This window comes from Bos javanicus, chromosome 15, assembly GCF_032452875.1.
Source record: "Bos javanicus breed banteng chromosome 15, ARS-OSU_banteng_1.0, whole genome shotgun sequence".
In the NCBI taxonomy this organism is placed as follows: Eukaryota; Metazoa; Chordata; class Mammalia; order Artiodactyla; family Bovidae; genus Bos; species Bos javanicus.
Window position 1 is genome coordinate 77,188,991 of NC_083882.1, and position 26,497 is coordinate 77,215,487.

General features: G+C 40.0%; 1 protein-coding gene across 2 annotated transcripts in view; it reads left to right on the top strand.

The window, feature by feature from the left end:
* CSTPP1 (centriolar satellite-associated tubulin polyglutamylase complex regulator 1) overlaps window positions 1-26,497 on the top strand; it is a 210,733-nt gene that overhangs the window by 65,937 nt on the left and 118,299 nt on the right. For both annotated transcript variants that reach the window (XM_061381444.1, XM_061381443.1), the window contains exon 3: window positions 23,327-23,457. In XM_061381444.1, the coding sequence (XP_061237428.1) occupies window positions 23,327-23,457 (131 nt within the window). The remainder of the gene's footprint in view (window positions 1-23,326; window positions 23,458-26,497) is intronic.

A 26,497-nucleotide genomic window follows, 5' to 3' on the forward strand; every position in this document is an offset into this window, starting at 1 on the left:
CTTTAGTTGTGTTATATATTGTATATGAAAAACTGTAGAGATAATGTGAGGCCTAGAATGATGTTATCTATTTTCAGAGAGGATTTATATTTGCTTCTGGCAGATGGCTAGAGCACTCACAGTCCTGGATTACCTCAATCCAATCAGGGGTTGAAATCATTTGAAACTGGTCTTAAGCGTCAGGGAGGGCTGATTTATCCCCAGTCACAGTTTTCACGGAGCCTTTCCCAGACCCTTAGAGAATTTACCAAGGTCCCTGGGTCCTGAACTCCAGTTTTTTGACTGCCAAGTCTTAAGAATCATTTGAAAATTCAAGGACTTAACAATAATTCACAACGATTACCGCTCAGTCTATCAGCTGCCTCTTTTATGACTAACACAGCTCTTGGAACTACTAGTGGGTATAATATTACCTTGTTTTTGAAGTGGTAATGAGTATAAATGATATTGTGAAGTGTCTGGAACAACTTTAATATGATATGAAAATACCTGAGGTTTCTGTTGTTGAAAAAAAAATCGCAGGCCCTGCTAATTCTGTTACGTTTACTTTCATACTTGAAGGAAATGCTAAATTCCAATGAAAGGTTAGTAAAGATAAAGATGTAATTTTTTTCCTATCCACGTTTGTAGAGTCGTCGAATTCAGTCCATGGATCCTTCTATTTAGAATCCCTGCCCATGGGAAAAATGACTCCAAACACTAGACTCACTTCTTTGGATTTTATTCTCCTCTTATACCTACCTGGCCTTGTCATTCTTCATTTGACTTGGTGGCTTGCTGATGACTTCAAATAAGTGCTTTTAATAATTCATCCAGTTTTTCTCAGCCAGGAGGATTGGTCTAAATTCCTTGGTCTACCTTTATTGTAAGAGGGAGTGTTTGGAACTTTCATTCTAGTGGAATATTGTTACATAGCAGAAGGAGAAAGTACCATCCACTGCATGGAGTCATAAAAGAGTCTCCCTTGACTTGTGGAGGACCAGCACATGTTGAAAAGTAACTAACAGGAAATATGTAATTAGGATAGGGCCAGTTTGTGGAAGGCTCCATTATATTGAGATAAGAAGAAAGGCAAAGTGAAAGACAGTACCTTATAAAGGCTGAGAAGCAAACTCACTGTTTGGTCTTTTAATTTTTAAAACTTAGTTACTCGAAAAATAAATAAATAAATAAAGGGGAAAAAAAAAACAACTTAGTTACTATTTCTTAAGCCCTGTGCATGATAAGTCGCTTCAGTCATGTCCAACTCTTTGCAATGCTGTGGACTGTAGCCCTCCAGGCTCCTCTGTCCATGGGTTCTCCAGGCAAGAATACTGGCATGCCCTCTTCTAGAGGATCTTCCCAATCCAAGAATACTGCCGTGCCCTCTTCCAGGGGATCTTCTCGACTCAGGGATCGAATCTGTATCCCTTATGCCTCCTGCATTGGCCGGCAGATTCTTTACCACTGGTGCCGCCTGAGAAGCCCTTATTAAGCCTTTAAACCTTAAACCTCTAAGCTAGAGGTTACCTCTAGTTGGCATTTAGTAAAATGCCAACCACTGTGTCAGACATGGTCCTCGAGGAATTCACTGTCATTCTTACAGGAAGCAGAAATCACGACAGTTTACATACCAGGATGCTTGTGGGTCCACTGTATGCCAGACACCATGTCAGTGAAGGACAGAAGATGATAAGCCAGCTGAACTCGAGGAACTAATGAACTCAAGGAGAAAATCAGATGTGAGCATAATTATTAAGATACTGCTCAGTAAGTGCCGAGTAGAATTTCAGGCAGCATGTTTTGGGATAAATGGAAGAAGAGATTTATTCTGACTATAAATTTTGAGGAAAGCTTCAAACGGTCTTTAGAAAATGAATAACGGAGAATAGGAACTGAGCAAGGAGAGCATCTCTAGCTAAGGGAAGAGCATGAGCAAGGGCACAGAGGGTTGGTGTATTCAGAGAACAAAGGGTCTGTGGTCTGTGCACCAGTCTGTTCGACCTGCTGTAACAAACTGCGGTAGACTATGTGGCTTATAAACAGAAATTTACTCCTCACGGTTCTGCATGCTTGAAGTGCAAGGCCAGTTCCTTGCAGAGGTTGATGGGATTCTGTCTGTTGAACGCTGCATCCTGGTTCATAGATGGCCATCTTTTTGCTGTATATTCCCATGGCATAAGGGGCCAGGGAACTCCCGTGAGCCTCTTCTGTAAGGACACAAGTCCTGTTCATGAGAGTTCCATCCTCCTGACCTACCTCCCAAAAGCCCCATCTTCAAATACCATCACCTTGGGAATTAGGTTTCAATATATGAATTTTGAAAGGGCCACAAATATTCAGTACATTGCAGTGAGGTAATAGAGCTTAGGAAGATATTTAAGTGAGGGGTTAGAAAGATAGTTTTCTCTCCTCTGTGACTGATAGGGTATTGGTGCCATTGACTGAGATCATTCAATTTAGGAAATACTTCTTAAATACCGCTTATATACGTGAACCGTGAACTACCAGATGTTCAAGCTGGTTTTAGAAAAGACAGAGGAACCAGAGATCAAATTGTCAACATCTGCTGGATCATTGAAAAAGCAAGAGAGTTCCAGAAAAACATCTATTTCTGCTTTATTTTCTATGCCAAAGCCTTTGTGTGGATCACAATAAACTGTGGAAAATTCTGAGAGATGGGAATACCAGAACACCTGACCTGCCTCTTGAGAAATCCATATGCAGGTCAGGAAGCAACAGTTAGAACTGGACATGGAACAACAGACTGGTTCCAAATAGGAAAAGGAGTATGTCAAAGCTGTATATTTTCACCCTGCTTATTTAACTTATATGCAGAGTACATCATGAGAAATGCTGAGCTGGAGGAAGCACAGGCTGGAATAAAGATTGCCGGGAGAAATATCAATAACCTCAGATATGCAGATGACACCACCCTTATGGCAGAAAGAAGAACTAAAGAGCCTCTTGATGAAAGTGAAAGAGGAGAGTGAAAAAGTTGGCTTAAAACTCAACATTCAGAAAACTAAGATCATGGCATCCGGTCCCATCACTTCATGGGAAATAGATGGGGAAACAGTGGAAACAGTGTCAGACTTTATTTTTGGGGGGCTCCAAAATCACTGCAGATGGTGATTGCAGCCATGAAATTAAAAGACCCTTACTCCTTGGAAGGAAAGTTATGACCAACCTAGACAGCATATTGAAAAGCAGAGACCTTGCTTTGTCAACAAAGGTCCGTCTAGTCAAGGCTATGGTTTTTCCAGTGGTCATGTATGGATGTGAAAGTTGGACTGTGTAGAAAGCTGAGTGCCGAAGAATTGATGCTTTTGAACTGCGATGTTGGAGAAGACTCTTGAGAGTCCCTTGGACTGCAAGGAGATCCAACAAGTCCATCTGAAAGGAGATCAGCCCTGGGTGTTCTTTGGAAGGACTGATGCTGAAGCTGAAACTCCAATACTTTGGCCACCTGTTGCGAAGAGCTAACTCATTTGAAAAAGACCCTGATGGTGGGAACGATTGAGGACAGGAGGAGAAGGGGACGACAGAGGATGAGATGGATGGATGGCATCACCGACTCAATTTGGGACATGGGTTTGGGTGAACTCTGGGAGTTGGTGATGGACAGGGAGGCCTGGCGTGCTGCGGTTCATGGGGTCGCAAAGAGTCGGACACGACTGAGTGACTGAACTGACTGAACTGACTGATGCCTTGGTTTATCACAGGTGCTGGAGAACCAATGATTAACAAGGCATGGTTTCTACTTTGAGAGGACTCACAAAAAAGCCAGTGGTTAAATTACTTGTGATTTGAGCTAACTAGAGGTTTAAGGTGTAAGAATAAGACTGTCCAGAGGACAGACATCTTAATTAAACTGGAAGAGTCACAGAAGGTGTCACAGAACAGGTAGCCCTCTAAGCTGAGTATTCTTTTCCTAATTTATTTATTTTTTAAAAATCAAAGTTATACATGCATTAGGTTTAAAGAATGAAATAGTTCTATAAGAATTGTAAAAAATAAAATTCTGCCAATTCTCAGTTCAGTTTCCCATTCCTCAAAGATAACCACTTTCAACTCAGAGTGATTTATTTGGCGTTTATTTCCAGATCTCTAAATTACTAGCTTATGTTGCTACTTCTTGATTTTTTTCAAATTCAGGCATTCCCTATTGACTTCCCACTCTTAAGATATTATTTCCTTTACCACACATATGTACCTTTACTTACCGCCCCCCCAATCTCCCAATATACTTATGTCCAGATTTTTGTTATTATTCAGTGTTTATATTTTATAATTATATAAACACTATCAACCCCTGAACTATGTTGTATAACCTTCTTACCCCTAGGATTTCCCCTGCTACTTTTTTTTTCTTGTTTGGTTAATTTCCTATAGATTTATCACGAATTGAACCAAACTCTATCCAGCTGCATACATTTCCCTGAGTGCTGTGCTGTTCCACTTGCCCCTCCAGATCCAGTCTCCACTTTTCTCTGCTCTGGAGGACTGATCTGTATGGATTTGAATCCATAGACTCCCTTGCCCTGTGGCTTCCATTTGGGTTAAAGCCAGTGGGAGGTACTGGCGGGAGATAGAAGGGCAGGAGGGGAGAGAGTGGGATGGGGGTATATGTCCATTTGTTTCTCTTTCTACCAGTCTGCTGTGGGCTGGGTTGGCTCTTTTCCTCTACTGACAGTCACAGCTCAAGTCGAATGGTCCCTACTCTTTCTGGGTTCCGGGAAGCTTTCCCTCCACCTGCCTCTCCAGGCCTAGGGGCAAACACAGGTCCTAACTAGCCCTTAGGTAATCCAGTCTCCCTCAGCCCTGTCCACCCCTTTGTAAATACCCTTTTTCTAAAACACATTCCTCAGCTATCCTCTTTCAATGCATTGTCTGTTCACTGCCAGGACTCTGACGGAAGCAAATGCATGAATATTTGTATGTATGTATTCTCTCTTTTCTAGCTCCTTAAAGAAGTCTCCTCCAGAATCTTGTCTTCCGCTCTGTCTTTATGACTTGATCTCTCCGTGTCGTATATAGCTGCTGTCAGGAATCTCTGGACTTTCACCAGTACCCTTCAGATTCCCTATCTTCTTTCATCTTTATTTTTGGTATAGTGGTCTTAAAAAAGGATCCCACATTCTTTGATATTCCTGCCTTGGAGAAGTGGGGTCTGTGTGCCCTCTGCTTGAATACGAATATGATAGAAGAAAGGCTTTGTGACTTCCCAGGGCTAGGTCACAAAAGGCTGTGTAGATTCTGTAGGACCTCAGGCTTCAGCCATTGCCCCTCAGGACCCCTCTTACTGACCAGCCGCCGTGCTGTAAGAAGCCAAGCCACGAGCCTGGTCTTCAGGTCGTCCCAGTCCAGGTGCCCAACCTGAGAGTGAAGAAGCCTCCAGCGGATTCTGTCCCCAGCCCTTTACATTGACCCCAGCCACTCAGGCCTTCCCAGTTTAGGTTCCAGGCATCGTGGAGTAAAGACTGGGCATCTCTGCTGTACTCTGTATAATTCCTGAACCTACTGAATCCATGAGCATAACAGCATTTTTATTTTTTATGCCACCAACTTTGGTGTGGTTTGTTAAGCAGCCATAGAAGTCTGGAACAGCATTTGTTCCTAGGAATGAGGAAGCTCAGTAACCTAAAACTTGCACCATTGGCCTGGAGACCAGGCAGTGGGCAAGAAATCAGGAGGACCTTGAGAAGAAGTTAGTGGAAGTCTCCTTCATGGATAGGAGATTATCCATGAAGGCTGGAAAAAAGGTAGGAAAAATGTTTTTGGAAGCTGGAGATGGGACTTTCCTGGTGATCCTGTGGCTAAGACTCCATGCTCTCAGTCAATGCAGGGGGCCTGGGTTCCACCCCTGGTCAGGGATCTAGATCCCACATGCTGTAACTAAAAGATCCTGCATGCTGCAGCAAAGATCAGCTATGACCAGGCACAGCCAAGGAAATGTTGGCGGAGGGGAAAGACCCTTGTTGTACAGAGACAGGAAGTTTGGCGTACTGTCACCGTTGGTAATGTGAAAAAAATAGGAAATGTACCTGGTGAACACCGTGGGCTAGCTATAGAGATTTCTGGGCCGCCTGTCTGTCTTTTCCTAGCTGCCTACAGTAAAACGTGTGGGCTTCCCTGATAGCTCAGTTGGTAAAGAATCCTCCTGCAATGCAGGAGACCCCAGTTTGATTCCTGGGTTGGGAAGACCCCCTGGAGAAGGGATAGGCTACCCACTCCAGTATTCTTGGGCTTCCCTTGTAGCTCAGCTAGTCAAGAATCCACCTGCAATGAGGGAGACCTGGGTTTGATCCCTGGGTTGGGAAGATCCCCTGAGTATGGGAAAGGCTACCCACTCTAGTATTCTGGCCTGGAGAACTCCATGGACTGTATAGTCCATGGGGTCACAGAGTCGGACACGACTGAGTGACTTTCACTTTCACAGTAAAATGTGAGAGAGATGAGCTAAAGAAATGAACTATTTTGTTTTCAAGTAGAATTTAGAGGAAATACAGAGAGCATGGGTAGTGTTTCCAACCAGCAAAAAGTACTCAAAGTAAGAAAGTGCCTCAGGGCAAAGATCAAATCCAGAGTGCTGTCAGAAAAGTGTGGTCTTAGAGTAAAGAGCTACTGTTTGTTAAAGCCTCAGATTTCAAGGTGGAGCCTCTTAGACTGTTTCAGAAGACCTCATAAGAAAACCCAAATAGGGCCTGCTTCAGGGAGATTTGGGTGTATAGCTTTGGTCTGATGAAGTAAACTCCAATTAAGGTAATAGAAAAACCCATGTTTTTAAGAGAATTGTATTGGTGGAAGTGCCACCAGTTTGGACTCAAGAAGATAGAGATAATACAAAATGAAAAAGTTACCTTTGGACCCCTAGACTCCAATGGACAGGAAGTAAGCCAAGAAGGCTACTCAGCTACAAACTGAAGCAATGTTTCATGGAGATGAAAGTAGGATTCAGAAGATGGAACCAAAAGCTCAGAGCACAGAGTCAAAGGCCACAGAACATCATTACCGGGAAGAAGGATTGGGCCCAAATCAAGGAAATAAGACCTGTGCCTGGATGGATTTCAGAGCTGCAACGGACCAATGACTACATCCTCTCCTCCCTGTTTTTGAATAGAAGTCTGTTGTGGTTATCCTATGCCTGTACCGTCATTGTACATACTAGATGTAGGGGAGCGTGTATTAATAACTCATCTCCTTGGTGTACAGGTGTTTAGATGAAGAACCAGACTCAAGGAGCCATACCCAAGAAATTGTACTGAAGGAATTTCATCTGGACCTGATTTTGATTTATACGACAAGATCCTAGACTTTTGGGTCGACGCTGAAATGGAATTAGACTTTAGGGGTTTCAGAGAGCAGTTGGGAAGAATGTAAAATTGTTGTGGCCAGAGGGAAACTGGCAGGTTCTATTTTCCAAAGACAGCTGCACCAGTGTCTCCTGTCATCCATTTTGCTACAGAGTGATCTTGCCACACTCCCAACAAAGGCAGAGTCTGCATCTTTACAGTGATGAACCTTGGCATGCATCTGTAGCCGTTCATTGCGCTGGGCTTTTAAGGATCCTTTCAATCTGGGAGCTCATGTCTTTCAGTTCTGAGAAATTTTCTTCAATTTTTTCCTTGCCTTCGTTTTCTCTTTTCTTTCAAACATCTTGTCTACTTGCATATACACCCATAGACGTGTAGTTTTGTATCAATGGTATTATACTATCCATGCTGTTCTGTGTAAAATATTATTTTTCAGATTATATAGGCTGTATGTCTTTTAATATTTATCAGTACTTCCCTGGTGGTCCAGTGGCTAAGACTCCACACACTCCCTCCCAATGCAGGGGGTCCAGGTTCAGTCCTTGGTCAGGGACTCATGCGTTGCAAGTAAGAGTTAACATGCCACAGCTAAAGATCCTGCATGCTGCAACTGAGAGCTGATGCAGCCAAATAAATAAACAAATAAAGATTTGGGTTTCCCCGGTAGTCTAGTGGTTAATAATTCACACGCCAATGCAGGGGACATGGGTGTGATTCCTGGTTCGGGAAGAGCCCCCATGCCATGAAGCAGCTAAGCCCATGTACCACAGCTACTGAAGCGCGAATGACTAGAGCCCGTCCTCTGCAACGAGAGAAGCCGTCGCAGCGAGAAAGCCGTGCACCGCAACCAAGAGAAGCCCCCCTCCCTTGCCGCAACTAGAAAAAGCCTGCTCACAGAGCAGCGAAGACCCAGTGCAACCAAAAACAAACAAATCTTTAAAAAAAAAAAGATTTATCAAATGATATGACATTTAATTTTTATCAATTAGCATGGCATGTAAACATAGCCATTACAGCTATATCTATATGTAAAATCTTTAGACCGTTTCTCACACCTGGAAGTGGCCCACACACCAAATAAAAAACTTTTTTAGACTCCGTGTCCCAATTTGAACTTCTGAAAATATGGTCACCATATGCTTAGGCATGAGTTAGGGAATGAGCGTGGTGTTTGATGTTCCCCATTACTCTTTTCATAGCTCTCCATTGCTCGTCCCTCCCTTCTTACATGATGACCCCATCTGAAATGAGTCTACGTAATGGAGAGTAGTTTAGAATTGTGATATTTTATGGAAACAATTATCTCTAATAACTTTTTGTAAAAATCATCTGTTTGTTTTGGAGTCTTAAGCCTAGTGGTGAGGCAGAATTTTTTTTCTTAGGAATCCAGATTTTCTCTTTAATCAGCAAAACCCTTTAATTTGCAAAAGATCAGTTTTGTGCCCCGTTGACCGCTCAGTGAAACAAGCAAGTGTTAGAGAACCCTTGTGTTTTTTCTTTGCTTGTAAATTCCATCAGGCTAGCCCATTAATTGCAGTGGATGGGAACTGGAGAGCTGTTCATTTGGCAATTAGCAAAGGGTGGTGGAGGAAAGGAAAATACCTTTCTGATATTTCTGCTTAGGAATTTGGGAATTCAGAATTTAGTCATAAACAACTAGATTAATGTGTTTAAATAACTTGAATCACTCTTAAATCCTTCCTTGTTTTGTAACATACTAACAAGATCTTAGAGATAGCTGAAACAGTGGTTGGAAAATTCTGTTGTGGATTTAAGATCCTGGAAAAGCATCATCCATTAATGGGCAGAGTGTTTTGGCACTAGACAAGCAAAGATGGATTAGCTAATAGAGTGAGAAGTCCCATGTCCTGTGGTTACCTCTCTGCACAGAGGAAGTGTGTAGTTTGTAGGCAAGAGGCAATTGGAGTTTACTGTCTTTGTTTTGCAGGGCTTTTTCCTTTTTTTTTTTTTTAATATATCATCCTAGAGAGAACAAGAACATTTAGTGACACTCAATGGTACTAATCAGGAATTTAGGATGTTGACATGAGAGGTTGTTTAAAACAAGACAGAAAAGGTTACTCTTTGTCAGCTGCATCATTCCTGGCGAGAGCTAGTAAGTTCGCTGCTTGTTTTTTGTTGTCGTTGTTGTTAACCCATTAGAGAAACTAACCACTATATTAGTTCCGGCCAAATCCTTGTCATCACTGGTCCTAAAAACCTCGGGAGGACCTCAGAGCACCTGGCCATTCTGAAAGCCTCTACTCAGTGATTGATGCGCGTCTCTGCAGGCTCCCCAAAGCCCTCCCCGCTTTCCCTGAAGCACCTTCAAGCATTTCTGCATGGCTACCCACTCTCTTCTATTCTATCTCCTCCTCCTGCCTTACTGAATACTGGATTTCCCAGCTCACAACTCTTAAGAAGGAGCTTTATTTCAGAGTAGAAAAGGGCCCCCATATGTGGCCTATTATATCCATATCAACTTGCTTACCCTTTTCAAACAGCTATTGTCTTTTAATAGGGTCTGGCCTGGCAGGGGGAGTCCTTAATTCTTGCCATATAAGAATGGGCAGCTTGAGTTACAGCGAACTGCAGTTTGGTGCTCTGATCAAAAGGCTTCTGTTGTTTTTAGGGTTTCTTTTTTCCCCCTCTCCTTCCCTCTCTCTCTCTTTCTATATCCTAGGCTAATAATTCAGCACAGCAAGGTCATTACTGGCTTTGAATTGAGAGCTGAGAGTGTTAAATTACTGACCTAGAATAAAACAGATCTGGGGGGTTCTCAGGAAAGATAAAGGGATTCCGGCTAGGAAAGTGCAAGCCCAGCAACCTCACTTCTTAACTATTATTTTTTTTAATCCTCTCTGTCTCCAAAAGTCTTTTCTGGGACAAGGAAAGATCTCCAGCCAGAGAAAGTAGGTTAGGAACTCAACGACGTCTTCTGGGAATAGTGGCCCAGGTGCTAGCCGTTTACAGGGCCTGCGTGACTGTCGTTTTTGTCTCCCCACCTTGTGAATATTCCTCCCTCTTCCAGCTTGCTCCTTGGCCAGATACTGGTCCTTTATCACAGAAGTCAAATATATTTGTGATATGTCAGCAGAAAGATTATATCCCTCAGGGGGATTTCCAACATGTGAAAAGCATACCATTGAGCCCCTAAAATATTTTTCAAATACTGTCTTTAAAAGCTACTTCCATTCCATTTATATTTTGTAAATATTATTTGTCTGGTCCTCACATACTATAACAAGAAAAATTTCCCCCACTGTGAACAAATTTGACACCTTCCCTCAACTATATTAGGTCTTCTTGAAGAAAGTCACTTCCATCCCTTTGTGCTTTGCCAAAACTATTATCTCCCATATATCTTTTTTTTCACTATTACCTCTTAAAAGCCAGGCACCATTCGTATCCTCTGGAAAATACTGACTTCCTAAATTTACTATTTTTAGAAAAGACCCTGAAATCTACTTTCACAGATTTTCTATAAAGCAAAGTAACAGTAATGAGCTTCCTTGGTGAGTCAGACGATAAAGAATCCACCTAAAATGCAGGAGACCTGGGTTCCATCCCTGAGTTGGGAAGATCCCCTGGAGGGGGGCATGGCAACCCACTCCAGTATTCTTGCTTGGAGAATCCCCATGGACAGAGGTACCTGGGGGGCTGCAGTCCACGGGTCTCAACGAGTCAGACACAACTGAGCAACTGAGCACAGCACAGCAAAGTAATAATAATAGCTAGTGTTCCCTGAATGTGACAAGCATTATACAACAGGCATTATTGTCACATTTAATCTTTGGCGACCTTATATGGTAAGCATTCCTATTGTCACCATTTTACAGATAAAAAAATAATTGAGGCAAAGAGTGGTTAAGTACCTGGGCCAGAGTCACACAACTAAAAAGTGGTAAGGTGCGATACGGTGTGCTCCAGACTGCTGGTGCTGCTGCTGAGTCGCTTCGGTCGTGTCCGACTCTGTGCGACCCCAGAGACGGCAGCCCACCAGGCTCCCCCGTCCCTGGGATTCTCCAGGCAAGAGCACTGGAGTGGGGTGCCATTGCCTTCTCCGGTGCCCCAGACTAGTGCTTCTTACACTTCAACATGTGTGTGAATCACCTGGGCATCTTGTTAAAATGAGGAATGGGATTCAGTAGGTCTGGTATGGGGTCTGAGATTCTGATTTCTTAGGGGCTTCTGTGTAACACCGATGCCACCATCCTCGGTCCACACTTTCAGTAACAAAGCTGTAGTCATTCTTACTTCAGAACCACTCTAAAAATGTTTTAGTTATAACTAAATTTCTCATTCCATCAAGCAATTCTATAAATACACATACTGGGCTTTTGTGTTACATTATTATTATCATCTTAACCAGTATCTTCATTCCTTTGCTTTTATTGTGGTAAAATACATATTACTAACATTTCCCATTGTAACAATTCTAAGTCTACATTTCTGTGACATTAAGTACATTCACATTATTTTGCAGCCATCACCGCCATGCATCTCCAGAACTTTTTCACCTTCCCAAACTGAAACTCTAGCCATTGAACATTAATTCCCCATTTCCTCCTCCCCTATTCCCTGATAACCACCATTCTGCTTTCTAGCTCTATGAATATGACTGCTCTAGATACTGCATCCCTGGGGAAGGAAATAGCAACCCACTCCAGTATCCTTACCTGGAAAATCTCATGAACAAAGGAGCCCGGAAAGCTACAGTGCCTGGGGTCACAAAAGAATCAGGCAGGCTTAGCAACTAAATAACAAAAGGTACTGCATGTAAGTAGAGTCGTACAATAGCTGTCTTCTTGTGACTGGCTTACTTTATTTAGCTTACTGTCCTCAAGGTTCATCCCCGTTGCAGCTTGTATCAGAATCTCCTTCCTTTTTGAGGCTAAATAATGTTTCATTGTATGCCAATACCACATTTTGTTTATCCATTCACTAGTCGATGGACCCTCGGGTTACTTCCACTTTTTGGCTATTGTGAATAATACTGCCGTGAACACAGGTGTACAAATATCCGAGTACTGCTTGCTTTCTTTTTTTTTTTTTTTGACAATAAAGCTGGAAGTGAAATTGCTGGAATATATAGTAATTCTGCCAATATCGTACTTCCTAAGGTACAAGTTTATGTTCAAGGTATTGTTTGTATCCCTCTTTTTCAAAAAAAGAAAAAGAATTTCTTACTTAAATGAATCTTTAAAGGTTTGGCAGGAAAAGTGAGTTTCAGTATAGATTTCCATTAAGTTCTGTCATCTATAACTGCTTTGTGATTTTCAATCACAAAAAAATATTGAAAATGTCCTTTGTGTTTTAGAAGATTGGTAACTGGTTAAATGATACCAAGTAAAGAATTAGAGAATGGTAGTGTTCTAAAATAAATCAACATTAAGAAGGTTTGTATCACAGAGAAAGTTTAATGAGAATGAATTCAAGACTGAGCCTGACAAACAGGTGTCTGGGGAATGGGAAATTGAAAGTGAAAGTCGCTCAGTCGTGTCTGACTCTTTGCAAACCCATGCACTATACAGTCCATGGGATTCTCCAGGCCAGAACACTGGAGTGGGGAGCCTTTCCCTTCTCCAAGGGATCTTCCCAGCCCAGGGACTGAACCCCGGTCTCCCACATTGCAGGCGGAGTCTTTACCAGTTAAATTTTTACGTTCTTCTTTTAAGATTTCCTGAAGTAACTCTCCCAGGATCATCAGAGACTTTGTGGTACCCTTTTCTCTGAGGTTTTTAACTAAATGACACATTAGATTCTCATGTGTTTACAAAGCTTTGTGTAAGACCCAACCTACTATCTCGAGTTCTTTCCTCATGTATCTTTAGAAATAAAATTCTCTGTTGGAAATAAAGTAAATCAAAGTGATATTGGAATCTGATAAGTTAATAAGAAAATTTGAAGGGATATTTATAAAGGTATCAGGAAGAAACAGACTTCTTTCCATCACAGACCAATGAATCATTAAGACTGCTTTAATCATGTGTGCCTAGAGCTCTCTCATTTTAGGAGTTCCCAGCTAATGCAAAAAATTTAAAAAGAATGGACTTGAATTTGGAAAGGTGAAAGAACACAAAATAACTTTTACCTAAAGTCAGGAAAATGAGTATTTTAAAAGTATAAATGAGTCAACTAGCAGCTTTTAAAGATAAGTATACATACCAAAAGACACTTTATTTTCTAAAAAGTAAGACCAACTTTGGAGATAAAACAAGAAATAACACAAAGGAGATAACTCTGGAAATAGTGGTAGTAATGTAGCACAAGACATGATGAGACGAGATGATAAGCCCCAAGAAAATGGAATTAGCAGCTGCAAGTCTGATGTACATGATTCTAACAGAGCAAACCCTGCACCACAACTCCCCTTCAACTTTATTTTCATTTTGGTATGATCAAATCCAAGAAGACTTTGTCCTGTGACTAAAGCATTTGTATGAAGCTTTTTTTTTTCCCAGCTTAATTCATATCATCTTGAACAAGAACAAAAGATGATGGTTTGAGAATTACTTGCTGGCTTTGAACCGAGAGAGCTGATAAATGTAATGCCTCCAGCTGTTGAATGGGGTGGAGGAAAGTATTTTTAACATTTAAGGGACCCATAAAAGTAGTGTTGGGTCTTCAGATCTTAATGAGAATAAAGAGATGATAAAGAAAAAAACCTTATCGTGGTAGGCAGGAAATAGAATATTCCTTAAAATGTCATCTACTGTTGTATTGATTCAAAGCTCAGACTTGCAACGGGTGGAGAAAACCTGAAAGGGAAGTTAGTATTGAGTTGAAAAGGCTAAAGAAGAAAACTGACAAGAAATTAAATGAGAATATGATTTGCGATCTGGCAGTAAAACAGATGAAAGCTGTTTTGAGGTCCGGAGGTAGAGAGTCACTGTGAGAAGGGAATGGCAGGGTGTGTTGAGGGTGACTAAGGAGAGCCCTACCTGAGGCACTAAATTTAACTTCAGTAGCAGAAAAAAGGGCTTCCCCTGGCGACTTAGATGGTAAAGAATCTGCCTGCAATGCAGGAGACCTGGGTCAGGAAGATCCCCTAGAGAAGGGAATGGCACCCTACTCCAGTCTTCTGGAGAATCCCATGGATGGAGGAGCCTGGTGGGCTGTAGTCCACGGGGTCGCCAAGAGTCACACATGACTGAGCAAAAAAAGTAGTACAGATGGGATGAGCCTGTTGATAAAAGAGATACAGAGGCTTAAAGATAGAGCCAAAGAGAAAGAAACAACAGATAACAGGTTTAGCGACCACATAAGAAAGTATGTGAGATACAACATGTAGCACGAGGTAAGACACAACAGAAGTACTGCCGCTTTCTAAAGAGGAGCATGCTTCGTCCAGAAAATTGTCCTCTACGGGTAGGAGACGTTTCCCCAGAGAAATCATCAAAACAAAATTACTCTGAATTTCAAGTGAAGTTAGACAAGCTCCTGGAAGTTCTGTTATCAAGAACTCTATTTAGAGACCAAGTAGCAATAAAGAAAACTAGAGATCTATGGTAACTCTTGTTAAAAAATGTCTTTACGACAGAAATATAGATCAATGGAACAAAATAGAAAGCCCAGAGATAAATCCATGCACATACGGACACCTTATCTTTGACAAAGGAGGCAAGAATATACAATGGATTAAAGACGATCTCTTTAACAAGTGGTGCTGGGAAATCTGGTCAACCACTTGTAAAAGAATGAAACTAGAACACTTTCTAACACCATACACAAAAATAAACTCAAAATGGATTAAAGATCTCAACGTAAGACCAGAAACTATAAAACTCCTAGAGGAGAACATAGGCAAAACACTCTCTGACATACATCACAGCAGGATCCTCTATGACCCACCTCCCAGAATATTGGAAATAAAAGCAAAAATAAACAAATGGGACCTAATTAACCTTAAAAGCTTCTGCACATCAAAGGAAACTATTAGCAAGGTGAAAAGACAGCCTTCAGAATGGGAGAAAATAATAGCAAATGAAGCAACTGACAAACAACTAATCTCAAAAATATACAAGCAACTCCTACAGCTCAACTCCAGAAAAATAAATGACCCAATCAAAAAATGGGCCAAAGAACTAAAAAGACATTTCTCCAAAGAAGACATACAGATGGCTAACAAACACATGAAAAGATGCTCAACATCACTCATTATCAGAGAAATGCAAATCAAAACCACTATGAGGTACCATTTCACACCAGTCAGAATGGCTGCGATCCAAAAGTCTACAAATAATAAATGCTGGAGAGGGTGTGGAGAAAAGGGAACCCTCTTACACTGTTGGTGGGAATGCAAACTAGTACAGCCACTATGGAGAACAGTGTGGAGATTCCTTAAAAAACTGGAAATAGAACTGCCTTATGATCCAGCAATCCCACTGCTGGGCATACACACTGAGGAAACCAGAAGGGAAAGAGACACGTGTACCCCAATGTTCATTACAGCACTGTTTATAATAGCCAGGACATGGAAGCAACCTAGATGTCCATCAGCAGATGAATGGATAAGAAAGGAGTGGTACATATACACAATGGAGTATTACTCAGCCATTAAAAAGAATACATTTGAATCAGTTCTAATGAGGTGGATGAAACTGGAGCCTATTATACAGAGTGAAGTAAGCCAGAAGGAAAAACACCAATACAGTATACTAACACATATATATGGAATTTAGAAAGATGGTAACAATAACCCTGTGCACGAGACAGCAAAAGAGACACTGATGTATAGAACAGTCTTATGGACTCTGTGGGAGAGGGAGAGGGTGGGAAGATTTGGGAGAATGGCATTGAAACATGTAAAATATCATGTATGAAACGAGATGCCAGTCCAGGTTCGATGCACGATACTGGATGCTTGGGGCTAGAGCACTGGGACGACCCAGAGGGATGGTATGGGGAGGGAGAAGGGAGGAGGGTTCAGGATGGGGAACACATGTATACCTGTGGCAGATTCATTTTGATATTTGGCAAAACCAATACAATTATGTAAAGTTTAAAAATAAAATAAAAAAAAAGAAAAGCATTTTCTAAATTGCTACATTGTCTTTTTATAATTTAAATTTCTAACATGCCATAAAGAGTATGTATTTAGTAATTGTCTCCTGGTGCTCTGTGCATTGATTTCCCGTCCTGAGTTACATGTATTTGCCTGTTTCTACTGGCATGAAGTAAACAACCATTTTTAAAAGTAATGTTCCTTAACACTTACAACTACAGACAGTAACAGATGTTAATGAATCATCTTACTTCTCCATTAATGCAAGTGGGTAAGGAGTTTATATGCAGTTGGGAGTTTACTGTAGCATACCAGGCCTTCAGCAATAAGTGTTGAAGTTGGAATACTTGAAAAGGGAGTTTGAAACTTTTTTTTTTTAACTCTGGCAGGGGGTCCTTACTGAATTAGAAACAAAGATCCAGTGGAGGGCAGTTTACTTTCAGAGAAGCAGCATGTGAGAATTTGCTCAGTGATCACCCTATGTACAAACACTCTCCTTTCCTCTTGGCATCAGATGCCCAGGGTGGCACAATCCATGGCTTGAAGCAGATTCATTCTGCAGTTTGGTGACAGAAGAGCACTTGATGAAGTAACTGAGGAAAGAAAACTCGACACTACTTATGCCTCCCATTGCAAAACTTTTCACAGCTCTCGGGGCCTACGAGGCCGTCTCATGAGTTTTTCTCTTCATAATGCAGTTCGATGTGATCTCACTGATATCATGATCTGAAAACTAACTCTGCTACTAAGGATTACTCAGTCAGGCAGGGAAAAAAAAAGAATCCTGGTATGAAATGCCAGTGCTGTCTTCAGAGTGAACTGATAAGCTTCTGGTTCAGTGGTTCCGCTCTTGCAGAGATTACTGCTCTCATCCACCACAAGGGCAGCTCGGGTCTCACAGGTTGGTTCACCTGTCCCTAGTCAGTGACTGAAGATCAATTAGTCCCTGTTGAATTTTTTCGTCAATTGGAGATTTTTTCATTTGTTTGTTTGGAAGCCAGTGATCTCAGATACTCTACTCCTAATTTAGCTGAGAATGAGAAGATGAAGAGGATGGTGGACACCCGCCTGCAGCATGGCAGATGTCCATTTTCTATACTGCTGACACTCACATCTTCCTGCCCAACAGAGAAGAGACCCTGCAGCCAGCTCACCTGATGCATGAACTGGGCAGAACCTATTCCACACGTACTGTACAGTAAAGACAGTAAAGACTTGGTCGGATTTCCCTGTGGACACAGAATCGAATTGTTCATTGATTTGTTTCCTGTTGTGAGTACATTGTATATTGAACAATAGATTATAACAGCCCAGGAGAGAGAAGGTTTAGAAATTCCGCAGTAAACTTTTGTGCAGAAATTCCTTTGTAGCACTATGAGAAAGAAACTGGTGTGAGACAACTTCTGCTCAAGTGTGTTGTCTAAGCTGCAACATAGGCCAAGCTGACATGCTTCACTGACTTCTCTCATCAAGTTGGCCCTGCAGAACTCTATAGCAGAAAAGCAATGGAAAGAAAACATTTAAGGGCTTTAGGCTTCATCTGAATTTCATAAGGTGGGAAAGAACAAATACAGGCATAGTTAGTTCAGGGGACCAAATCATGCCACGGGAATATATCTTTAGGGTTTGGCGACTTTTTGCAGAACAAAACTCCAGTCTGTTAGTCTTGCCAATTTGATAGTGGGAAATAGGCCACAAAAGGTTTCTTTTCTATTCCCTCTATAGGGAATATCTTTTTTCCTTCTGCTTCCAGAAACAATAAAGGGTTACTTTAAACCATGATTCTTTCTAAAGTATTTAGGATCTCTGATCTTATTTACTTTTCAGAGCTTGGTCTACACCCTATGTATTTATCACCGTGGTGTGGCCAGTTTGTTCTGCATAATGGGGTGTGGTCTGTTCTCATACATTGCTTCTTTGATAAATCTGTTTAGGATTTCTTGCAAATAAAACTCATCTTGAAACGGCAAAAGGCAGTTCCAATTCTAAAAGAAGATCATGTACTCTAATGAGCTAGCCTGATTTTAGAGAGAAAAAAAGGAGATAAGTGACTGGCCTAAGAAGAAGGAACTGTTGCAATCCAATTTAACTGTGTAGGTCAAGATTCATTGGCTGTTTTCATTTTGAGGAAGAGCAAAGAGTATCTGGAAGATATGAAGTATTATAGGAGCTTTGAACTTTTGCCTCTTGGCACATTGAACATGAGCTGGAATATTTTAATTTGGTCCTTTTGCTCTTTGCTATTTCTCTATATAGAATGTGAATGGCTATGTATATAAATCTACTATGATTACATTTATATTTAATTCTTTCTTTGACGGTCCTTCAGTTACTGACTACTTAACCAAAGTAACTTAAATCAGTTCTAACCTTTTGCTTTTTAATATTCAAAATTAAGATATTTATGTGAAATTTATATCATAAATGAATCCTTAGAACTTTTTTAGTTTTTCTGGAGAAAACAGATACCACTTAATAGAAGTCTGTTGACTTTTTTCTATGTAAACAACCTTTGTTATTAAATGAGAAAATGAAATTGTATCAAAACTATTTAACATGTTTACAAATGTCTGGTTATAAAGGTCATTAATTTTAAACAGCTTCTGCTATATTTTTTTGATATGATACTCTAGAATTAATTAAATAGTAAGCAAATAAAATGGTAAAACTGAAATTTAATTAACTTATTTTCTTGTTAAAATCAATTTGAGACATTTCTTCTCAGACAACTTCATTTTAATAAATTTATTTATACCTTTTAGGATTAAAAATTATTCGCAAAGATCCAGAGAGTTCCTGAACTTTTTATTCATGACGTCTTAAAAAGAAATCATCAGATACACCTATGAACTGGACGAAAGAACAACCTGTATTATGCTAACTTTAGCATAAGAAAGAATAGGAAATAAAAACATATACATCTACCTATTCTTTATTATAGAAAACAAACTTGTAGATGAAATGATGTAATTAGGTAGAAAATCACCATTTGGCAAAAGCATCATAATTTTTATTGCTTCTGGCAAGAATTATCATTAGATGCTGAAAGTCGTAAATGAAGGTTTGAAGAGTAACAGTATATTTCCCACAAGATACTTACTCATTACAAAGGATGAGTTCACCGCTCTACAGTGGGTGAACCTGGCAGACACTGCTTTACCTAAATAATCTAAGTTAATATCACCATAATTAGATTAATCCACAGCAAGTGCCTCTTGATATGATGCGCTAGGAAAACTCAGCATCACTTCCGTGATAATCCTGCCAAAAGAGTATAACCTGAACCTAATAGTGAGGAAACATTAGACAAACCCAAACTGGAGTAAAATCTGTACTCTTAAAATGTCAGTGTCATGAAATACAAAGACCCAGGAACTGTTTCCGATTAAAGGAGACTAAAAAGTCATGACAACCGAAGGCAATGTTTTGTCTTGAATTCTCTTTTCCTGTAAAGGAGACATTATTGAAACAGTTGGTGAAAACTTAATAAGGTCTGTAGATTAGATCAAAGTATTATATCAATTTTATTATATAAAATAAGGTGTTATATCAATGATATTGTATTGTTCATTGTACTATTGTTACATAAGAAAATTACTTATTTTTGGGGAAATACATAATGTGTTTAGGGGTAAAGGAGCATCATGTCCACAAGTTATTCTTGAATAGTTGTGAAATATATATATATATATATATATTTATACATGTATGTATGGGTGTGATAGAGACTGAGAGAGGAAGAATGTTGTAGTGAAAGCAAATGTAGTAAAATATTCACAACCAGGTAATCAAGGTGAGGGATATTCAGGAATCCCTTGTGCTATTCTTGTCACTTTTCTGTAAATTTGAAATTGTTTCAGAGTAGAAAAAAAATGAAATCTCAAGGGAATAAAACTAAAAACTTACAGAAAATGAAAGAATTTACTGAATGAAGTTTAAATAATGGTTTTGGAGAACTCCATTTGAGGCAGGCATCTGGTATACTTTTGCATGCCCTTTTAAGATATTTTTAGGAACTTTTATGTTTGGTTTTACAGGTAAGCTTGAGGGCTTTTTTTTTTTCAAAATTTGTGATCCAATTTTATTTATTTATTAATTTTTATTAACGTATAGGTGACCTACAATATTATGTTTCAGATGTACAGCATAATAATTCAATATTTTTATAGAGTATTCTTCATACAAAGTTATTATAAAATATTGGCTATATTCCCTGTGCTGTACATTGCATCCTTGTAACTTGTTTACTTTATACCTTGTAGTTATATGTCTGAATCCTATCCATTTATTTTACCCCTCCCTCTACCCCTCTCCCCTCTGCTGCTGCTAAGTCACTTCAGTTGTGTCCGACTCTGTGTGGTAAAAAAACAAGATCCAACTATTTACTACTCAGAAGAGTACTTACCTTTTTAAAATTAGCAAAAAGATTGAAATTAAGAGCATGGAAAAAAATATGCCAGAGAGCATGGAAAAAATATGCCAGGCAAATACCAATCAAAAAAAAAATGCTAGTATTGCAGAATTACAACACTAATATCAGACCAAAGTCCTGGACTTTTAAAAAGATCATAGAATGTTGACTTTCAGTATCACTAGTATGGCTGGCTACAAACATAAATCCTAATACTTTCTTCCTGGTATCATTCATCTGTTTTTTTCTTATCTTTCTTAAGCGGTATCTACTACATGTTAGGTAATGTAATGGAGACAAAGATGAGTACAAACGAATTGATTACTGTATAGAATCTAATAGAGAAAATAAATCCAGTCACTTTAAAACAAGGCAGCAAATTGTGAGTATCATCAAGAGAGTTGTAAGTGATATATGATGGGAATTGGCTGTGGTGGTGGAATCAGGAAAAGACTTCATACACATGGTATTTGAGATGGTCCTAGAAGATTGGATAGAATTTAAGAGGTGGGGGTGGTAGGAAAAAGATATTTCAGGTTGAAGAAAAACAGTGAAGTTTGGAGTAATTGTGTTTTCTACTTTTTCTTTACAGCCATCTTATCTAAAAGAATTTCACTGGCTGTGTTAAGATTGTCTATTAACTCCTTAGGTAGTGATTATGATCTCCATACTAATAAGCTGCCACGCTAATTCCTGCTTATTTTTATTTTTAATTAAATGTGAGTTTTATTGGTATGAGTTATCTAAAGATGGTAGTGTAAACACAATTCTAAATCTTTTTATATTCAATATTATCTGACTTGCCCTGTTGTATAAAATTCCTATTTTATAAATTCTTGTGTATATTTGTATTCATCTGTAAATGAGGCTCAGCTAGATTCTTCAATGCGTAAATTACTCCCTAGTTTTAAAAAAGCTGTTTTTTTAAAAGCTGCACGAAGAATAGAATTTCACTAGTATTAGTTCCATTTTACCCTAGACCATGACCTAGACACCAGCTTGTTTCCCTTGAGGGGTGTGCAGTACACTTTGGGACTAATTCTTTGCTGGTAGCTTCATAAATTTAGGCTCAAATGTTATCATTTGCTAGACTTCATTTGCTGGAAATGTGGCCTACTCCATTTACCTGTAACAGCTCATTTGCTTTATTTTTCATTTTCCTTTACTCAAGACTACAGCACTGCAAACTGCATAATTAGGTTAACACTTTCATTGCTTTTTAAAAATCTCTCTTCTAATTCTTTGCCAGATGTTGTCCTCATACTTCCTCATAGTATCTTAGAAGTAAGATTTCTAGGCTCGTTTTCCATAGGGAAAGAAGGGCATGTAATTTTCTTTTTCATACAGTGTTGTTAATATTAACAGAAAGAGGCTAATTTTATCCCAAGTGATAATATGCTCCATGTTAAAGACAGATTAGACACTTCCCTCTAAACTTGGTCAGGGAAAAGGAAAATGGATTAGATGGCTCCTGACGTTTTTTTCCTGTTCAGTTCGGAGACTCAGAATATTTTCCCCCTTTAAATAAACAAATGAAAAGTGGCATTTGGAATTACCACTATCCCTCTATTGCTTGCCATCTTCAGTTTAATGTCTGCTTCTCTACAAAGATTAACATATTTTCCACTCATGATTTATTTGTCAGGGACTTTAGGAGTTTTCTGGAACCAGAAGTCTGTCTTTGGTAGTGATGATTACTGGATAATTGCCTATTCTTTGGTGGATTTTCCATTTTTAGATTACGCCAGGCTCTGCAGTCTTTATTTCTTTGGCAGAAGAACCCGAAGGCAATGGAGTGTATTTTTTCCCCTTCCCCAGCCCAGCTTAAACAATGACTCACTCGGGCCCTGGGGCTTTGCTTCTTACTCCCATTCAGGGGCCACTTTCTACCCTTGTTTTCCTTATTTGCCTTTAGTGTCTGTCTGGAACCTTTTATATCTTTGGCATGTGGACTTTCCTCTAAGGTGATTGTCAGAGAGGTATACAACGCCACCCCCAAATTGGAACAGACAATCCAGTTGTGTTTCCATAAGCCACGTTGTTCTTAAGGCACCTAATATAGGTCAATTGTTTAGCCGCTCAGTCGTGTCCCACTCTTTGCAACCCCATAGGCTGTAACCTGCCAGGCTCTTCTGTCCATGGGATTTCCCAGGCAAGAATACTGGAGTGGATTGCCATTTCCTTCTCCAGATAGAGGCCAGAGAGAAGATAAAAAGAATGTCATTAAGGAAACATAATTTCAAATGGGGTAGAAGGAGAAGTATTCTCCAAGAGGATATGAGTGCCAGTTTATCATCGAGCTAAAGACAAAGATTTCCCTCTATATGAGATGTTCCAACAACTGATTAAAGCTTCCTTAGAGTGTACACACACACACACACACACACACGAGGTGGCATTCAGAGGAATTGGACTCCAGGAGTTTCCAAAGAGATATAGTTATGTGAAGAGAATTCCTCATACAGCAACTTGGTCTAATCTGTAGTACAGAGTTTTGTTGGAGAAAAGATTTTTCTCTGGGCAGTCGTTCTATATATTCTTGACTTTTTATTCTAATTCCAGTCTTCTGTAACTATCCATCTAGTGATGATTTCTTGCTTTTTCTCTTTGCAGTTTTAACAGTGTATGTCAGGGAACTCATATTCTTTTCCGGGAATTCAGCTTCATCCAAGCCACCCCTCACAACAGGGCATCATTCCTACGCGCCTTCTGGAGATGCTTCCGAACTGTTGGCAAAAATGGCGGTAAGTCTTCCCGAATTCTTTCCTAGCCTTCCTTTATTCCCTCTAAACTTCTTTCTTCTTGCTCAGCATAAATACTGTTGTAGCGCATGCGCTTCAAGGCTCTTGGAACACATTACTTTTAAGGAGCTATCTGTCTGTATCAGAGACACTGCCATCAGTAATACTATCACCATCACTGACGATACTTGTTAAGGTCCAAGTGTAGCTCTATGTGCAGTAATTCATTTAATCTGCACAGCATCTCTTTCTGGTAGATACTATAATTCCTATTTTACAACAAATTAAACTTAAGATCAATTTGCATGTTGGTTCTGCATCTTTTTGATTATAACCCAAGGAAAATATTAAGAAAAATGCTGATTGAAAATGCCTTATATTGACTGAGACCTTACTTTTGCTGAGGTGAAGTGTGAAAGCTTAGTGAGAGCTTCTTTTTAAAAAATGACGCTAGATTACATTCTTACATTTAGACTACTAAAATAGATTTAATTACTCCAAACTTTTCAGACCTAGACTATATCAAAACCTCTGTTCACATCTGTTTTCAAGGACTTGTTTTTATTCCTGTTTTCATCTTATGTGCTTTTCCAAATAAGTATTGAATGCCTTTAAGACAGTTTCTATAGGAATGGTAACTTAAAGTAGAGAGGAAGGCTAAAACGATTTCCTCATTCATGCAACAAGTATTTCTGGTAAACTTGCCATGTGCCTGACTCTGGGGTTATAGTAAGTGAATAGGTATGCTCCCTGCTTTTATTGAATTTGCAAGATTTCCTACCCTGATCTAATTGATGGTATTGCTATTTTATATATAGACACTGAAACTTTTTTGCTTAAAGATCTTTCTGCCTATTTTCTTATTAAATCATTTCACTATCCTAAGAAATAGATAAGGTAGATATTATTGTGCCTATTTTATAAAGTGCAAAATTGTGTAACTTGCAAAATGATTTCACAGTAGCAAAGATGGAAATAGAACTCAGATTTACTGGTACTCTATTTCTACTGGTACTCTTTGCGACCCCATGGACAGTAGCCTGCACCAGGCTCCTCCATCCATGGGATTTTCTAGGCAAGAGTACTGGAGTGGGTTGCCATTTCCTTCTCCAGGGAATCTTCCCGACCCAGGGATTGAAGCCAGGTCTCCCGCATTGATAGACAGACACTTTACCAGCTAAGCCACCAGGGGACCTCTATTTCTGCTATTGACATGTAACTCGAGAGATCATCCATCTAAGTTACACTCTTGTGCCAGTGTACTGAGAATAGCATCGTCTTCTTTACAAATGACAGTAGGCAAAAAACAATGTGAATGAGATTTGAAGTGAACTAGATCAGAAACACTATCTCATTGATCTCCACATAAGCTGGGAGCTATGAGTGTATCGGTGAATTTTGTACTATTTCATCTTTCCTATCTTTCCAGAACCTATCTTTCCTAATCCCTTCTCTGTCCCTTAACCAGTCAGCAAATATATATTGAATACTCACTATATTGAAGAATGGTGCGTATGGCTAGAGTTGGTTTCTGTGAAATAGCACATGAAGATAACTATGGAAAACAGTCCTCAGATATCCTTAATTCTTCTCATGATTATGGATCCATGGAGCAGTGGACTATACGCAGTGTCCTTTTCTTTATCTTTTGTGTGTGTGCATGCTCAGTTGCTTCAGTCGTGTCCAACTCTTTGGGACCCCAGAGACTGTAGCCCACCAGGCTCCTCTGTCCATGGGATTCTCCAGGCAAGAATACTGGAGTGGTTGCCATTCCCTCCTCCAGGGGATCTTCTCGACCCAGGGATCAAACCCAAGTCTCCTGTATTGCAGGCAGATTAGCTTACCACTGAGCCACCAAGAAATTTGGAGAAGGAAATGGCACCCCATTCCAGTACTCTTGCCTGGAAAACCCCATGGATGGAGGAGCCTGGTGGGCTACAGTCCATGGGGTTGCTAAGAGTCGGACACGACCGAGCGACTTCACTTTCACTTTTCACTTTCATGCATTGGAGAAGGAAATGGCAACCCACTCCAGTATCCTTCCCTAGAGAATCCCAGGGACAGAGGAGCCTGGTGGGCTGCCGTCTATGGGGTCGCACAGAGTCGGACACAACTGAAGCGACTTAGCAGCAGCAGCAGCATCAAGTAATGATCAATTCATTCAGCTGCTGAAAAGAGGCAACCCCAGATTCTCCTTATTTCTCCTGTGCTACCAAAAGGACCTAGATTTTATGCTGGATATCTGTTGTCATGCTTCTTAATCAGTCTCTGATTTCTTAAACACCGAAGACAGCATTTATGTCTAGGTGACCCTCAGGTCTTTGGTTAAATAGTTTTAATATATTCTCAGTTTCTTTCAGGAAACTGTAGAACATCATTCTGCCCAGAATGTGTCAGTCCCCAGTTTTCATCCAGAATGAGCAAAAACACTCAGAGGCATGGTTCCAAAGGAAAGTATTTATTAAGCCCCATTTTTTCAATTAGAATGCCAAGTACCAGACGCCTACTCAATGGAGCTGCTATTATATTGTTCTCCTGCAGATAACTTCCTTAGAACATCATGTACATGTTTTAGCATCATTGAGAGGAAACTAACTCTTCTGGGAGGTAGCAAGAGAAGCGCAGAGTTCCAGCCTAACATATCTAAAAATGAAGCCACCTGTAGAAAAGTAAGGCTCTGACCCCTTCTGGCAAGAAAAGTTTCATCCCGGGTTCTAGCAGCACAGAGCTGCAGTGTCGTTCCTGCATGACTGAGTCCCGAATGGCAGTCATCTCCCTAGGTTTGGAAGTCAAATAACCTCATGAAAACTGTAGTGAATCTCTTGCTATCTAGACAACTTTAGACTCTGGGAAGCAAAAAGATCTACTCAAATGTAATGAGCCGTCAAAATTCGACTTCTCACTTTGGTATTTCTTTCAATACAGAAAGATTAATCTAAATTTTCCACGTCTGGCAAAGACTGAAATTCCCCTGAAGTAAATCTTTACTTCTGTTTAGGGATATTGGCTCAAAGAGCTTTTGTCCACAGTTGATTTTCACAGT